The following is a 16,907-nucleotide window of genomic DNA, read 5'->3' on the forward strand; positions in this document are numbered from 1 at the left end:
AACATGAACTACTAGTACTCAAGTAGAGATTTTCATGTTGTTTCTAGAGCAAAGAATCTTGTCATCACCCTCTGGCAACTTTTCTCATCTCCGACTTCTCCTACAAATGAACCAAAAGGGCAAAGTCTTCTCTCCCGATCTCTTTCAAAGCCACAAATCAATTTTACTGCGCTTGGAAGTACATGGTTGCACTCGTATCCACTATCGGATGGAGTGCAAGGGCTGTCACTGATATACATGCATAAGCAATCGTTAGCACTCGTTTTGAACGCTAACGATTATGCACTCTTAACGATCGATATGCGAGTTTGTTTGAATTCTTTATTCTCACGATGGCACCATCGCCAATAAGAGATAAATTTATGAGAAGGTGAGATTGTGGGTTATGCAGTTGGAACGTGATTTACATCACTTTGAATTTTACAAGTATGGGAGAGGGTGAGCGCTGCAGGAGCAGATTGAGTTAATCAGCAGTGAGCAGATTTCTTGTTTGAAAGCAGGTCGGGAGGAGACGTCACGAATGCTAGCAGGGAGTTATCGGTATAATTGTTTCAGCCCTAACTGTGTTACCACTGAATACACAGCATGAAAACACAGAATGTGTGGAAGCATTGTTTACACTCCTGTATCTGTATGTTATGTGTGTGTTGGTATTACCAAGCTGCCAGTGCTACACTCAGACCTCGCTTATCCGGTCAGCTTTTATCCGGAACCCTCGCCATCCGGAAGAAAATCACTGGCTACCGATGTGCAGCATACGTTACGCATACAACGCGATCCGCATACCGGTGCATGACTTTGTGTACAAACTGGTTGAAATGTGTACAAAACGCTTCGTGGTATCCGGTTGCGCGTGGCTTGCAGAAGCTTGAATCAGGGAGTTGTACAAGCAAATGAGGTCCTCGACCTGCTGGATGCATGCGGATAGCACTCAGTTGCATGCACTTGTCATTTTTCTGGCTTGTTTTACATATTGTATACGCTAGTCAACTAGTTTTTGTTTTGTTTTGTTTTTTACTTAAAACACGAAGAAGTGTAAAAACAACAGAAAAATGATAAGGCACCCATTTTGATAATCCAGGGGATGGCCCACGCCTGGTACTGCCACTGCATTATAAATCATACGTAATGACTTATAACAGGTGTAAAGCAAACTAATAACAAAAGTCAACTAGTCAGTTTACTGTATAGGACCTGTATAGATGTATGTACGATGCCACCCCATGTTGATATGCCACCCCATGTTGATATGCCACCCCATGTATGTACGATACCACCCCATGTATGTACGATGCCACCCCATGTATGTACGATGCCACCCCATGTATGTACGATGCCACCCCATGTTGATATGCCACCCCATGTATGTACGATACCACCCTTTTTGATATGCCATGTGCATATACAGCATGCCATGGTGTGTTCAGTTATCGTGTTTCCTCGCCTATCCGGAGATTTTCTTGTGGAAAACGGATGTGTGGCGGTTACGGGAGGGCTGACTGTGCTACTCAGGACCGCTGGAAACAGTTGTTGATGGGTCCGGTAGCATCATGGCCGTTCATACAGTTTGTGTAGTATATGGCTGGTACACATGACCTCCACAGTAGTAAACATGATTGTGTTGGTGGCCGAAAAAATTGGTCCGGTTATAACCAGACCAACTGGACAGGTTCCTGTAGGCCTGCTACTTACCTAACTCTAGAACAATGTGACACGACAGATCCTGGCAGCTTGTGTGGAAAACCACGTTCTATACAGGCAATCATACACATACGCATGCGCACATGCACATACACAAGCAGAAACACACATACACATACATGCATATGGAGACACATCAACATTCAAACATGTAGACACACACCATTTGACCACTTGACCATTTGACGACCATCGCCGGAGGCGATGATTGCAATGCTACAGCAGAAGCCATAGCAACTTGTACTAGGATTGCACCATTCAACAGCTTTCAAGGCTGAAGAATTGACCAAACACATACACACACACACACACACACACACACACACACACACACACACACACACACACAAGCACGCGCACAAAACACACACAAAACACAAATCACACATTTCGAAAGAAAGGGTGTCAGCACCGGCGCAATCCACACAGTCAAGTAAAGTGAATTTAGTAACCGAACATTTTCGTTCCCTTCTCATCATTATTCCCTGTACTTAACCAATGATGAGAAGGGACCGAAAATGTTCGGTTACTAAATTGGCTTACTTGACTGTGTGGATTGCGCCGGTGCTGTCACTTCTTTCGAAATTGGATATGCCTCCAATTTTTTCCTTGTATCACACATTTCCCATGTTTTGCTGGTCACTAGACTTTCACTGGGCCAGTCGATGTCCAGAGATTGAACAGATGCACGCGCACGCACACACGCACGCACACACACACGCACACACACACACACACACACTCACACACACACACACATGCACACACACACACACACACACACACACACACACACACACACACACACACACACACAAACACACACACACACATCTGACCTGCTGTATTGCGGAGCTCTGGTCTTCCCAGAGTACCGCATCACCACTCCATGTTCTGCCCAGGAAAGTACCACGGTCAGCTGAGAACATACTCATCGACACGCGTAGCGTCTTCTGTGACGTAACGGAATCCTGTATGCATTGCGCAGGGAATATGGAGACAAAACAACATACGGTCAGTACTGCAAGTCAACAAAATTCGTGGACACATATTAACTTTCGGGCAATTGGGGCATGGGTAAATGATCGGCCCTTTCCTACAGGAGCTGGCTCCGGGTCGGCTTGTCTGGGTCGTGCTTGGGGCCAGCAGGTCAAGGGCGCGATCTCAAGTTGCACAGACCAGGGATCACGTCGAACAGTCACGGATCCGGGCTTGAAAGGCACATTGTGTCGGATACTACGATCTCTTGTCGTCTCCCTGTATGCTACGATCTCTTGTCGTCTCCCTGTATGCTACGATCTCTTGTCGTCTCCCTGTATGCTACGAGTCCCTGGTTTGCAAGTGCATACGATACTAGCAAGAGTACATAACCATGGTAACCAAGAGTGTGCAATTCCACGATCTACCAGCTCATGGATGGTGAACCCATCGCAGCTCAAGATAGGAGTTGCACACTTGGTTTTGTACTCTTGGTACTGTAGTACTGTATGAGAAAGCACCCACCAGGAGCAGACTCAAGACTTTATGCCACCCCACCACCACCCACCCACCCAGCCGTCCTCACCTTGCGACCAGAAAGCGACCTATGCAGCATACTGGAGATATGAGTTTCCGCTGGGTCACCGCTACTAGCGGGCAACACCTGCCTAGCGGACAGACCCTGCAAGCTCTTCACGCAGAGTAGGAATGGAACGGAATCGTCGCCGCACCGCCTGGGACCATCGGCCGCTGCGTCGTACGACGGGGCGAGGATTTGATCATGGTGCTGAGCGCTGAACGTCATCGTCCAGGCTTCACTGGTCGAAGACATAGCTAGTGCCTACCCGGTAGAGAAGGCACACCGGTCCAGGTCGAGTACTAACGTCCCCTGAACCGTCTATTCCATTCCTCCTCCTTCGTTCATTCAATGTCAATTAATTATTTGTGAATGTTGGACACAGAATGTCACTCAGCCTGGCCTTGCCTTCAGCTGTGCAAATCTCACCACCCAGCTAGACCCATCAGCAGCTCCATGTTCTCCCAACCATAGTTCGAGTTCATTGAGCTTTCATTCGACAAACGGATCGACCCAGCAGTTTCGTTCCCTTCGTTACGACGTTAGTCGTTAGCACACTTGAACGCACAGCTACTGTATCCTACACTACAGTACAGACTCAGTACAGACTCAGTGCAGAGTTTACTGGCATGCTGAGCACGAGTGGAGTTTGATCTTGGCGCTGTTCGGCTGACTTTTTTTCTGTTTGCATAATCTGGCGATGCCGATGGGCTTTTTCTGCCGACTGACAAGTACATGTATACAGTCATGTAGATCAACACCAGCACCGCGAAGCTGCATACTGAGTCAGAGTCATCAGTCATACTCATACTCATAGTCGGGCTATACATCAGTTGTCACTGCATCGCTCACAGTCACCATGGTCACGGACTCAATTTTTAGTCACGTCACGTGAGTCAGTGAAAGTCAGTCCCCATGGTCACAACCGGGAAAGATTTTTTTAAAGTCATGACAACACAGATTGTTTTCCACAATCTCTCTTCTTATCCGGACCACCAAGGCAAGTACAAAAAAATTACATGTATGTAAGTAATATTTTACAGGCACCTCCAGGCCAGCTCCGTCTACTGTCCTTGTCTCCCGCATGCAGTACTGGGCCCCTGTTTGGGTGAGTTTTTTTCAGTAGCCTGTTACTACATGAATACGAGTACAGTATTATAGCTGTAAGGCCGCTGGCAGCCAGGTGGTGTTCATCCGTGTGATCGGGGTTAGAGCGACCCAAGGGATCTTGTTTCATAGCAACCGGGAAGTCGATGCTTTACAAGTCAAGACCAGGTTCAAGTTCTGGATGGTGTGCGAACTGAGAACGGGTGTCCACGGGGCAACAGTCGATCGCTGAACAGACACATCACACCTATTATGATATTACATGCAATGTTTTACACAATAGAGTCAGACCTCGCTTATCCGGTCCTCTTTTATCCGGATCCCTCGCCATCCGGAAGAAAATGCTGATTGCCATGTCATGCATACATACGTATGGGCGTTCGATTATTTGGTTCCCTCACCTATCCGGATATTTTGGTGGAAAACGGATGTGTGCGGATAAAGCGAGGTCTGACTGTACAATGCAAGTGCTGCTTAATGCAATCCAGTCGCGTATAATACTCAAGTAACGAGTGCGCCTTGCTCCATTTCTCAGCGCATTGTTCGCAGGTGTATGGCTGCGCAGCACCCGGCGCATGCTCGAGTGCCGCGACTGGATTTCATTGGGCAGAACTGTACTACCGTACTGGCAATATATGTTGCCGCAGTGAGGCCATGAAGCGTTACATTGGCACATGTTTACCGCACGCAGGGCGTTACATGCAAAGTCGCACAGGAGCCGTTACACAGGTTTCTATATTGCCGCAGTCCTTTTTTTGCTATTGCAGGACTTCCTGCTGCGTCCAGTTTTGAACTTTTCACCACGCGGTACACGTGCTTTCACAGTTTTCAGCCTTTTTTGCAATGAAAAGATCGCCGCACCCCGCCGGACGCGCGTTACGAACTCAACGAAAATTTGTCGCACTAGCCTGGTCGCGCGTTACGCCGCACCCCCCTGCGTTACGCGTTACGCGGCAACATATATTGCCAGTACGGTACTGTCCATGCCACAGCCTAGTATGGTAACGGGAATTCACTGCCTGTGAATACCACACTGGAGTCTGGTCTACCTAGTACTACGCTCTCATGCTTAGAGTTAATTAAACTAGAGCACCACCCTACATAACAGCCTTTGAAGACCACTCTGGAGTCTGGTCTGCCTAGACTCTCTCATGCTTGGAGCACCACCCTACATTACACTTTACAGTCTGTGCCACAGCAAGAGTACATAACCCCTGGGGTTTATGTACTCTTGGCCTCAGGAATACCACACTGGAGTCTGGTCTGCCTGGACTCTCATGCTTAGAGAGCACCACCCTACATAACCGTCCCTACTCATACTACTGCCTGGCCCTGAGTGCACTATAAGAACTCTACATGCTGATAACCGTGATTACCGCATGCATACAGCAGAATCAAACCTTGTACGCCAGAACGCTACGCCTGAAAAGAGGGAGGCAAGTGGTCACCTCCGTTCCGGAGGGAAGTCATGATGGCCGGCACAGCAACAGCAGGAAATAACCTGCAACAACATGCACTCATGCAGCCTGGGCGGGCTGGGGAAATCTACACTACTAAGTCCTGTACATTTCCCAACTCTCCTGCAGGATAGCCTAGGCTAGAGAGATGTACAGTAGACTTCCCCAACTCTCATGCAGGCTGGGCTAGGCAGCTGTACTACAGTACATTTCCCCAAAAGTCATGCAGCCTATGTGAGCGAGATGTACAGTACAGTCATATCCCCGACCCCAGCTCTCTGTATCAGCTGGCATAAAGGCAGCACTGTCGTACAACACATACACATAAAGATGATGGAAGTCTCGCCCCGGCCGAGATGTGTTGATTCACAGATGCTGGAATAAGCAGGGTACAATTTAATAACCCTTGGAACAGAGGAAAGTAGTGATTCACAAACGCTGGAAAAAAGCAAATAACACGTGGTGCAGAGAGAAGTAGACGGCCATGTGATCCACAGATGCTGCAGTAGAGCATAATAAATAACCCATGGAACAGTGCAGCAGGAGTTGAGGGTCAGCTGCTGAGAGTATGCCATTCACAACTGCCCACTCACTGCAAGGCGGTAAATACTTCCAAGTAACACAATGTATACTAGTACTGCATGTGTTAGTACGACAGGAACATATCGGACAGTAAATAAAGTCACTTTGAAATACAATAAAAAAGATCAAGGTATTAAAATAAAATAAAGTTGTTTGCTTCCATAGGCGAAACCGAGTCTATACAGAATAAGCTGTTTGGATGGCACCGTCAAATAGCGTCTCTTCTGCGTTAGCTTTGCCAACAAATACTCGTACATAAACAAAACAAAAAATACTAGATATGAACAAGAAAGCAGGGGTTTAGTATCTGCCATCTGCCATCTGGCCTCTCTCTCTCTCTCTCTCTCTCTCTCTCTCTCTCTCTCTCTCTCTCTCTCTCTCTCTCTCTCTCTCTCTCTCTCTCTCTCTTTTCTCTCTCTTTTCTCTCTCTTTTCTCTCTCTTTTCTCTCTCTTTTCTCTCTCTTTTCTCTCTCTCTCTCTCTCTCTCTTCTGTGGATTCAGTCAAAAATAGTATCTGCCCTTCAAGTGGAGTGATGCGACAAGAAAGAGAAATAAATTGGAACCGATACGGAAAGCCGTCCGTTGCCAAGTCATGAAAGAAAGAAAAAAACCCCAGGCTGATCCACACTGGGGCTAAATATCGTAGTTGTTGACCTCAAGTTGTCTTGCAGTGCCGCACAGCAAAGACTAGACTAAGCACAAACAAGTTCCCGACGGGTTGTGACTGTCATCGGACGGACGCGAAGGGAAACGGCAGTGGTTGATGATCGCCAACTCTGCCTCCAAACACAACTGCTGAGGGGTGCCATCAGCACCACCACCACTAACAGTAGCAGCAGCACACAGTCCGTAGAAGGACAATGAGAAGGAAAGCACACGGTAGAAGACAGTTCACAGACGGACAATGTAACAAGAATCATCATGGCGCTACGTAGCCCCCTGTGCAGCAGGGCAGAGCGAGAGCAGGTGCTTCCCCAGGGAGACATCACGCACCGCAAGCAAGCCACGCGTGTTACACCAACGCTTGGGTGCGTCCTCTCCTGGGATGCCGGTGAAACTGTACCGTAGTCGGAGCGCCGACCAATCGGGAACGTGACCGCATGACACGACGGAGTGTAGCGCGTCGGTGTAGTTCACAATCACACCACCCATACTGGACAAGACGGCCTGCACCGCACACGTATCCCACATGTATGTCGACGGCGTTGACAGCAGATAAGCGTCGGCGTCGCCAGTGGCAACGCATAGAGCCTTGTAACCGGCACCGTGCCCGCTGACAAACCTCACGCCACGACAACCGCTCGACGACGACAATTCCGATGGCGACGACGACAACGACGTCTTTGCTGATGACGTCGCAGAGTTCTCTGAAGGGGATGTCTGCTCTTCTGATGATGTAGCTTGGTTCTCGGTCACCTCGGCATTTCCTGTGGACTCCAGGCAGCGAACGAGAGAAGAGCGTTCGTGGCGACTACCGATAACGGTGATGTGACCTGCATCAGTGACACACACACACACACACACACACACACACGCACACACACACACACATACACACACACACACACACACACACACACACACACACTAGTGCCGTGTCTACTAACTACATACAGCTGGTAGTACACGTATAGCTGCCAGCCTTAAGATACATGTACATCTGTTGTCTTATGATCAAGTGCGAATACTCTCTCTGGTGCTTTTCACATTGACATAGTGTGAGTTCATCCAGGTCAGGACTCACGTATCCACCGTCTGTTATTCTGCTTCGAATACCATAGATGCCATGTACATGTTCTTTGCACTTTGAAACTTTAGCTCAGCTACCCAGCCTTGCTATCCAGCCAACTAGCCTACATGCAGCCACCTAGCCCAGCCACTGAGCCAACCTACTCCTCCCCCAGCCGTCCATCCCAGCTCAACCGCTGGGCTCAGCGGCCGAGCTTTGAACCTTTCAGACTCCATGATCCATGGTGGCAAAGGGAATTGTCAGGGACATTATGCACAGCAAACATGACAGTCAGTATCGGCTTTACGCTCACAGCTATTATGATCTTACCGTTGCTTGGTGCTGTTCGTTGTGTCGCTTGCTTTAGTGACTCCGAATGAAACCGTGTGTCACCGTCAGAAACACCCCACAATGTCCGACCGTTCCAGCAGCAATCAGATCCTTTGCTGCTGCTGGTGTCAGAGCTACAGTTCGCGCTGCGGCGATAGAAGGGCTGCGCCACAACGCCTGCGATTGGCGTTTCCGTGGCAACGTCGTACACACCAAGCAAGACGGTGACACAGTGAATGCCGGCGTGGTCCGAATGGTCGGCGGACTCTGCGCTGTTAATGTAACCAGACGTGTTATCTACGAGCGCAAACACACAAAGACATACAGACAGACGGACAGAGACAGACAAACAGACAGAGACAGACAAACATACAAAGACATACAGACAGACAAACAAAAAGACAGATGGACAGAGACAGACAAACAGACAGAGACAGACGGACAGACGGACGGACAGAGACAGACAAACAGACGGAGACAGACAGACAGACGGACAGAGACAGACAAACAGACAGACAGACGGACAGAGACAGACAAACAGACAGACAGACGGACAGAGACAGACAAACAGACAGACAGACGGACAGAGACAGACAAACAGACAGAGACAGACAGACAGCCAACCAAACAAGCATACACATACATACGAGTCATGAACAAGCACTCCAGAACAAGAGAAACCCACAGTGTACACCGCAGACCATGAGGCCAACACCGCAGACCATGAGGCCAACACTGCAGACCATGAGGCCAACACTGCAGACCATGAGGCCAACACCGCAGACCATGAGGCCAACACTGCAGACCATGAGGCCAACACTGCAGACCATGAGGCCAACACTGCAGACCATGAGGCCAACACTGCAGACCATGAGGCCAACACTGCAGACCATGAGGCCAACACCGCAGACCATGAGGCCAACACTGCAGACCATGAGGCCAACACTGCAGACCATGAGGCCAACACTGCAGACCATGAGGCCAACACTGCAGACCATGAGGCCAACACTGCAGACCATGAGGCCAACACTGCAGACCATGAGGCCAACACTGCAGACCATGAGGCCATCGCAGTAGTCGAACATTAACCCACGGCAAAAATCCCTCTTCCAGGCTGCAATGAAGCAAGGTACATGAGCAGGTCTGTGTGTGTGTGTGTGTGTGTGTGTGTGTGTGTGTGTTTGTGTGTGTAAGAGAGAGAGAGAGAGGAAGAGAGGAAGAGAGAGAGAGAGAGAGAGAGAGAGAGAGAGAGAGAGAGAGAGAGAGAGAGAGAGAGAGAGAGAGAGAGGAGAGAGAGAGAGAGAGAGAGAGAGAGAGAGAGAGAGAGAGAGAGAGAGAGAGAGAGAGAGAGAGAGAGAGAGAGAGAGAGAGAGGAGAGAGAGAGAGAGAGAGAGAGAGAGAGAGAGAGAGAGAGAGAGAGAAAGAGAAAGAGAGAGAGAGAGAGAGAGAGAGAGAGAGAGAGAGAGAGAGAGAGAGAGAGAGAGAGAGAGAGAGAGAGAGAGAGAGAGAGAGGGAGGGTTGCAACGCAGTCAGCTACATCAGGTCTTTGTGGATGAGAAGCCCGAGTAGCTGCTGAGGTACGGATAGCATTGCGGAGACAATCATCTACATGTACACTGTGAAAGTACCAATGAAAACTTATGCTATGCCAACAACCCCTTACCAATAGGATCCAGCCAGAATGCGATGCGATCCAGATCGAGACAGCCCTCAACACCGACCCGCGCTACCTCATCTTCCAGTGCACTCGTGTCTAGCGGCTCGTGCACAGCGCTCGCTAGCGCACTCGATGCCGTCTGGTTACGATCAAGAACGCTGCACAGCAGCGACGCTGTGCTGTCGACGGAGGAGCGGAGCGCTGCGTCATTGCCGGGGTCGGAACAAACGTCAACTACGACCCGGATGCTTTCGCCGAGCTGATTGGTGAACGTGGATTCCTCCTCACCATGGATACGCCCTGCCAGGCATGGATACTGTATACACAACAGGTGAGAAACACACACATGGATATTGCACATCAGGTACCTCACCCAAGTAAAATAAACAACAACAACAACAACAACCCCCTAGATTCTGGCTGGGCTAGCATGCAAACGTACGAGGAGTTTTCAGTTCGTTTGTATACATTCCCAAGCTTCCGGACGCTGCCGGGGTGGCCTAGTGCCTCTTCTTGGCCAGTGTGTGCTGAATGTGCACATATGATACATGCATGATGCACGTAACCCCTTCGTTCTGGCCACAGCTCGTGAGGGGAAATGACCGCGTGACTGGCTTCCTGACATGCAGACAAATCGGCAGAGTGCGTGTGTTAGTCGATTCATGTTCCACGCACGTCTCACAGCCCTCATATCTAGCTAGTATTACTTTCCTTACCTGGCCTGGTTGGCTAACATCCACTCTGTTCACATCGGTCAGTGTATTGAGATGTAATAATAGAACTGTTTTTTTTTAAAACTAAATATTATGTTTTTTTGTTTTTTTAATTAATCCAACGTTCAGATGTTTGACAAATAGTGGTGAAACGAATATTCGAACATTCGAACATTCGTTCGGTTTGTCACATTCGAATATTCGTTAAGTCACATTCGAGTATTCGTTACGTCACTTCGAATGCAGTGCCTGTACATACATGCACGCCGAACACGGTACAGTGCAGTGCGTAAAGCCTGCCTGTTACTTTGTACTGCATGCATGCACATGTATGTCCTTACTGGACTGCCAATGGTGTACATAACATTTATGAACTTCGAAGTAGCCTTATGTGGCAGTATAATTTACGTGGCACTACCGTTTGTCATACCTAATAAATTGACAATATCCATCAAATGACTGAGAGGAGGGCATGTGATGTCATCTGTGTTACCAAAAGAATATTCGTTCATTCGTTCGTTAAAGGGGAAGTATACCCTAAAATCAAATTTTCACCAGTTGTAGTCTTCGGGGTGCTGAGTCGAATGGTCTTGGTCCGAGGAAGCTGAGACGCTCCCTTCCTACTTGAATCCCAATCGAACTCGCGCACTTCCACCGAAACTGGGTGACTGCGCCCTACTAGATGGGGATTTGTATGCAAAATGTCACTAAAAGCGCCATTTCGTTCTTATAAAAGCACGGATGACCGCGATTGGCCCATATGTTGTAGTCTTTTGGACGCTGAGTCGACTGGTTTTGGTCCGAAAAGGCTGCGATGCAGCGTTCCTCCTTTATTCCCAATCGAACATGGTTGAAGAAGCGGTCACGTGCTCGTGCGTACACCAGTCGCCTGGTCACCGTGCCTGCAGGGTACAACTTACTAGCCTGTTTGACCTTTTTTGGGTGCAGTCCTGTCACTCGAGTTGAACTCGAGTTGAACCTTGGTGTGAAAGTTGTCGCCTGCTGGCGCGGTGACCAGGTGATTTGGGCACCCAGGAGCACGTGACCGCTTCTTCAACCATGTTCGATTGGGAATAAAGGAGGAACGCTGCATCGCAGCCTTTTCGGACCAAAACCAGTCGACTCAGCGTCCAAAAGACTACAACATATGGGCCAATCGCGGTCATCCGTGCTTTTATAAGAACGAAATGGCGCTTTTAGTGACATTTTGCATACAAATCCCCATCTAGTAGGGCGCAGTCACCCAGTTTCGGTGGAAGTGCGCGAGTTCGATTGGGATTCAAGTAGGAAGGGAGCGTCTCAGCTTCCTCGGACCAAGACCATTCGACTCAGCACCCCGAAGACTACAACTGGTGAAAATTTGATTTTAGGGTATACTTCCCCTTTAAGCTGAAGAATATTCGACTAGTAGGTTTTGACATTCGTTTCACCACTATTGACAAACTAAATTTAATTACTAGTACTAAACCAACTCGTCACAAACTAAAGCGAGACTGCGCCAAGTGGACACGAGGCAGTGAAATGCGCTGCAGAAACCATCCACTGATCTGGGACTTGTAGTAGTCCAGACCATATCCTCAAAATTCGGATTTTCAAACTCAACATACCTCGTGTGTCAGCTGAGCTTCGATACAACACTGGATAAGGACGTCTGCCAGAGTTTTGAAATCGGATCCGCTCAGCTTGGTATTGCTTGCACCCGTCTTCTCCTCGATCAGGAGTGAAAACAAACTTTCCTCAGAGCGAATCGTTCGTGCAATGTGAGCTGCTCGTTCGCCACATCTCAGCAGACTGCGAACGAATGATGACCACGACGTCGTTGCAGCTTCTTTCTCCATCTTTCTCTACTGTTCCCTTGGGTTTGGTTATTCGAGACAATCTACGGCAAATAGAGACTGCCAGCAACCCCTTCTAGCTTAGGTTGAATACTATTCTGAAAGATAATCGTTCTGATCAAGCATTTGTTTTCTCTCTTCTATTCCTCCGGATGGGATATCTGGACAAGCTGCCGTTGGGCGTAGGCTGGGCAGATGTGCGTTTTGAAAACTCCTCGGCCGATTCGGGATCCGGGAAACCCCCAACGGTCCCTCCCATGCTTGTACTCGCACTTCATCCGATTCTCCTCATCAAATCCATATAACTCTAATCGAAATTGTATAACTCCGGTGGGTTTGAAGCCAAACCCGTAGGATGTTTCATTGGCGCGATTTCGCAGCCGATTCAAAAAAACGAGAAGCCCGATCGTCGACGTCGTTGAGGAAGAAAACGACGACACCAAAAGGCAAAAAGGCCTTGCAACTGCGTGAATGAAAATCGCTTCTTTATCAACAGATTTACTGGAGAATGCAGCTTGCCGTCTTACAGCACGGAGGCATTGCAGGCCATGAGGGCGTCTGATAGTTGACTTTATCTCAGTCAAAACTTCTGGAGACCAACGGGCTGGCCAGGTTTGCCCGAGACGACAGATTGACATTCGTTCGTGACCATGTCCAAAGGACAAAGTAAAACAAGAAGATTGGCCAAGTATGCTGCTGCTGCTTCTGTGTCTACTAGTGATGCCGTGTGGCGCGTGCAGTAATGGGAACGTCTGCTGTTTTATCATGGTCGCAGAATATTGGGATTGATCGAGAGATTTGGAGGAGATCATGGCTTTGCTGTGAAGAGAGTCGGTGAGATGCTTTGACTGCATGAGAAATATTTTCTACGTAAATTTTGAGCATGGAAGCAAGAGTACAGTGTGCATGCAGTGTACTAGTATACAGATCGTGCAACTCCGCATCTATATGAGGCTCTGTTCTACGTGAAACGTAGAGACCATACGTAGAGCAGGACCCCTGGAAGCAAGTTTAGATTGGTCCAGTTGTACCATACTCCTTCAAACGTTGTGTGTGAAAGAGTGGGTGCACACAACCTCCACAGTAGGAAACATTTGTTGGTGGCCAACAAGTAACAGTTCGTCCGGTGATGACCTGACCAACCGGACCGGTTTCGGCGGGCCTGTAGAGAACGGATGTCTGGGTTAGAGTCTACTTGTACGATTTCGTGTGCTTGGGTTCCAGGTGTCTACATGTACATAGTGATGAGTGGTCACTGCGCTGCGGCACACACACAAAGAAAACGTAGTGCTGAGTCGGGTAGCGTTTTCTTCCGGTATCGGGTTCGGGTAGATTTCCACGGGTAGCACGGGTACCCGATCGGGTAATGTTTCCATGGTAATACCACACTGCACCCCTTCCCTTACACACTGTGTGGACTTGCGGGGTATTACATGAACTTGTACACATGCACTGCACATGATGTCGTCTGCGACTTCAGGTTTTCGGGTACTATTCTGTACCCGACTACCCGAGGTCCTCACGGGTAGCATGGGTACCCGACTACCTGTGCATACCACTAAGAAAACGCGTGCGGTTCTGCTGCGTATCATGCAAATTAGTGCGAAAACTGTCAAATTTGACGCAGGAAATTCCCAGTACGCATTCCACGTAATTTCTTTGTGTTGACGTTGAGCAGAACAGATTTCTGCAACGTTTCGGCAAAACTACCCTCATCTCAGGTTTGAAACTACTTCCTACAAAGAGTGCATAAACAAGAGTGTGCAACTGTGGTTATGGGTCAGTGCGCAGCGCGCTGCCTTCATTACGTAACTTGCCTCCATCACCCTCTGAAAGCATGCACTCAACCCACGTACGAGCCCATCCATTTTTGCTCGATTCGTTCCGGTACCTACGCGATCTCTAAATGTTGGCCCGTAAACTCCAGTTCCGTACGAAAGTTCATTTCACACCAGAGGGATAATGCGGTGTTTGATTTTCCGCAGTGCGCGGACTGCAGCTGGATGATGTAATGAAGGCAGCGTGCCGCACATCTGGCCCGAAGAAAAGAGATCACAGTTGCATACTCTTTTTTATGGGCTCTTGATTCCTACTTAAAATTTCTTGTTTCTTTTGCTTGTCTTCTTCGTCTTTTTTTGTCTTGTACACCAACAGACCAAGACTATGACTATTTAATGGTGCTGGACTTTGAGTCGACATGCTGGAAGGACTCGAGGAAAGTCGTCAACCAGGAGATCAGTACGTCACTGACCGTTGGGTGGCTGATAGCGAGTGTGGCAACTGCACTGGGGTACAGAAATAATCCACTAATGCGGGCACTACCCAGACTACACCTTTCTGACCCCTCTAGTCTCACAGAATGCTCACAAAATTGGCTTTTCAACGAACAAAGGACCCGGAAACTATTGATTGACATAAAAATGTTTACTTGCGTGTACCAAGTATGTATGGTCTGAGTTACAAGTTACAGTACCCAGTCCCCACCCGCCCAGGGCAGTACCCAGTCCCTACCTGCCCAGGGCAGTGCCCAGTCCCTACCCGCCCAGGGCAGTGCCCAGTCCCTACCCGCCCAGGGCAGTACCCAGTCCCTACCCGCCCAGGGCAGTACCCAGTCCCTACCTGCCCAGGGCAGTACCCAGTCCCTACCTGCCCAGGGCTGTACCCAGTCCCTACCTGCCCAGGGCAGTACCCAGTCCCTACCCGCCCAGGGCTGTACCCAGTCCCTACCTGCCCAGGGCTGTACCCAGTCCCTACCTGCCCAGGGCAGTACCCAGTCCCTACCTGCCCAGGGCAGTACCCAGTCCCTACCTGCCCAGGGCAGTACCCAGTCCCCACCCGCCCAGGGCAGTACCCAGCCCCTACCCGCCCAGGGCAGTACCCAGTCCCTACCTGCCCAGGGCAGTACCCAGTCCCTACCTGCCCAGGGCAGTACCCAGCCCCTACCCGCCCAGGGCAGTGCCCAGTCCCTACCCGCCCAGGGCAGTGCCCAGTCCCTACCCGCCCAGGGCAGTACCCAGTCCCTACCTGCCCAGGGCAGTACCCAGTCCCTACCTGCCCAGGGCAGTACCCAGTCCCCACCCGCCCAGTCCCTCAGCGCCCAGTCCCTACCTGCCCAGATGGAGCACTCGTAGTGCATGCCCGGTCCCAATCTACCCGGATAAGCGGAATTGTACTCAAACATAGAATGATGTGTTACAAAACTTGCACTAGGTATTGAACCCGAGCTTTGTGAAAGTGGTGGTGTCGAGAAGAGGGTCTGTTTCCCAAATGTGCTGCTTTCTCATGTTTTGCATCACATCACATCACATTATCACATCACATCACATCACATCACATCACATCACATCACATCACATTATCACATCACATCACATCACATTATCATTGACATGAGAGGCAGTGACCACAGTTAGCAAGTGCAAGGGTGTTTTTTCTTGGTGGCCATGCTGGTGCTTGTGCTGGCTGTGGTGCTTGTGGTGCTTGTGGTGGTGCTGCTTGTGCTGGTGCTGCTGTTGGTGGTGCTGCTGTTGGTGGTGATGGTGGTGGTGATGGTGGTGGTGCTGCTGTTGGTGGTGATGGTGGTGGTGATGGTGGTGGTGATGCTGGTTGTTGTGGTGGTGTTGGTGCTGTTGGTGCTGCTGATTGTGGTGGTGCTGGTGCTTGTGATGGTGGTGCTGGTGCTATTGGCGATGCTGGTGTTTGTGCTTGTGGTGGTGGTTGTGGTGCTGGTGCCTGTGCTGTTGGTGGTGTTTGCTGCTGGTGATGGCGATGGTGATGTTCTTCATGCAGTTGAGTTCCCCGCCGTGCTGCTAGACTTGAGCAATGGCAAGTTTGTTTCAGAATTCCACGAGTACGTGCAACCAATGGAGTCGCCGAGGCTCAGTGATTTCTGCAAGGAGCTCACGGGCATCTCACAGGTAACTACAGCGCTGGCAACTGAAATCCAACCCCTAAGCGGTGCGCTCACATGGCAAAGACCCAACACGGCATAGTAAAACTAGGAAATAGAGACCGCTAGAATGTGAACGCATCGCTAACGGGGGTCGGATTTCAGTTGCCTGCACTGTAGTAACTACGCTATGTTTTCAGTTACCATGGTTACGAGCGGTGAACTCCCACGCAATGTGCATATTTGGCATCCCATACTTGTATGGCCCGTGATGCCCTCCCTGTACATCGTACGGACGCTGCTGGATGTTCACACGTACAAAAGGTGCAGAGAGAGAGAGAGAGAGAGAGAG

The 16,907-nt window shown here is 49.5% G+C and overlaps 3 protein-coding genes across 3 annotated transcripts in view; 1 reads left to right on the plus strand and 2 right to left on the minus strand.

The window, feature by feature from the left end:
- Window positions 1-3,841, minus strand: part of LOC135812325 (nephrocystin-4-like) — a 34,537-nt gene extending 30,696 nt beyond the window's left edge. The window contains exons 1-3 of the mRNA XM_065325702.1: window positions 3,266-3,841; window positions 2,541-2,672; window positions 1,693-1,750 (exon numbers count right to left, since the gene is read on the minus strand). Of these exons, the coding sequence (XP_065181774.1) occupies window positions 1,693-1,750; window positions 2,541-2,672; window positions 3,266-3,511 (436 nt within the window). The 5' untranslated portion in view covers window positions 3,512-3,841. The remainder of the gene's footprint in view (window positions 1-1,692; window positions 1,751-2,540; window positions 2,673-3,265) is intronic.
- Window positions 3,842-6,240: 2,399 nt separating this feature from the next.
- On the minus strand, window positions 6,241-12,850 carry LOC135812326 (inositol polyphosphate 1-phosphatase-like). The gene is made up of 4 exons (XM_065325703.1): window positions 12,439-12,850; window positions 10,125-10,434; window positions 8,462-8,758; window positions 6,241-7,895 (listed from the first exon to the last, which is right to left on the minus strand). Exons 1-4 carry the CDS (start codon window positions 12,667-12,669, stop codon window positions 7,330-7,332), a joined length of 1,404 nt encoding a protein of 467 aa, XP_065181775.1. The 5' UTR covers window positions 12,670-12,850; the 3' UTR covers window positions 6,241-7,329.
- Window positions 12,851-13,119: 269 nt separating this feature from the next.
- LOC135812328 (ERI1 exoribonuclease 2-like) overlaps window positions 13,120-16,907 on the plus strand; it is a 12,030-nt gene continuing 8,242 nt past the window's right edge. Inside the window, exons 1-4 of the mRNA XM_065325704.1 lie at window positions 13,120-13,354; window positions 13,442-13,500; window positions 14,821-14,904; window positions 16,456-16,583. Of these exons, the coding sequence (XP_065181776.1) occupies window positions 13,317-13,354; window positions 13,442-13,500; window positions 14,821-14,904; window positions 16,456-16,583 (309 nt within the window). The 5' untranslated portion in view covers window positions 13,120-13,316. The remainder of the gene's footprint in view (window positions 13,355-13,441; window positions 13,501-14,820; window positions 14,905-16,455; window positions 16,584-16,907) is intronic.

Source organism: Sycon ciliatum, chromosome 3 (genome assembly GCF_964019385.1).
Source record: "Sycon ciliatum chromosome 3, ocSycCili1.1, whole genome shotgun sequence".
NCBI classification, from domain to species: Eukaryota; Metazoa; Porifera; class Calcarea; order Leucosolenida; family Sycettidae; genus Sycon; species Sycon ciliatum.

Excerpts from the sequence above, each read along its gene's own strand:
- LOC135812326 (XM_065325703.1), bottom strand. The coding sequence starts at position 12,669 with ATGGAGAAAGAAGCTGCAACGACGTCGTGGTCATCATTCGTTCGCAGT. Across the intron at positions 10,435-12,438 it reads AAGCTCAGCTGACACACGAG|TATCCATGCCTGGCAGGGCG; the intron begins GTATGTTGAGTT and ends TTGTGTATACAG. Across the intron at positions 8,759-10,124 it reads ATTCTGGCTGGATCCTATTG|ATAACACGTCTGGTTACATT; the intron begins GTAAGGGGTTGT and ends TTGCGCTCGTAG.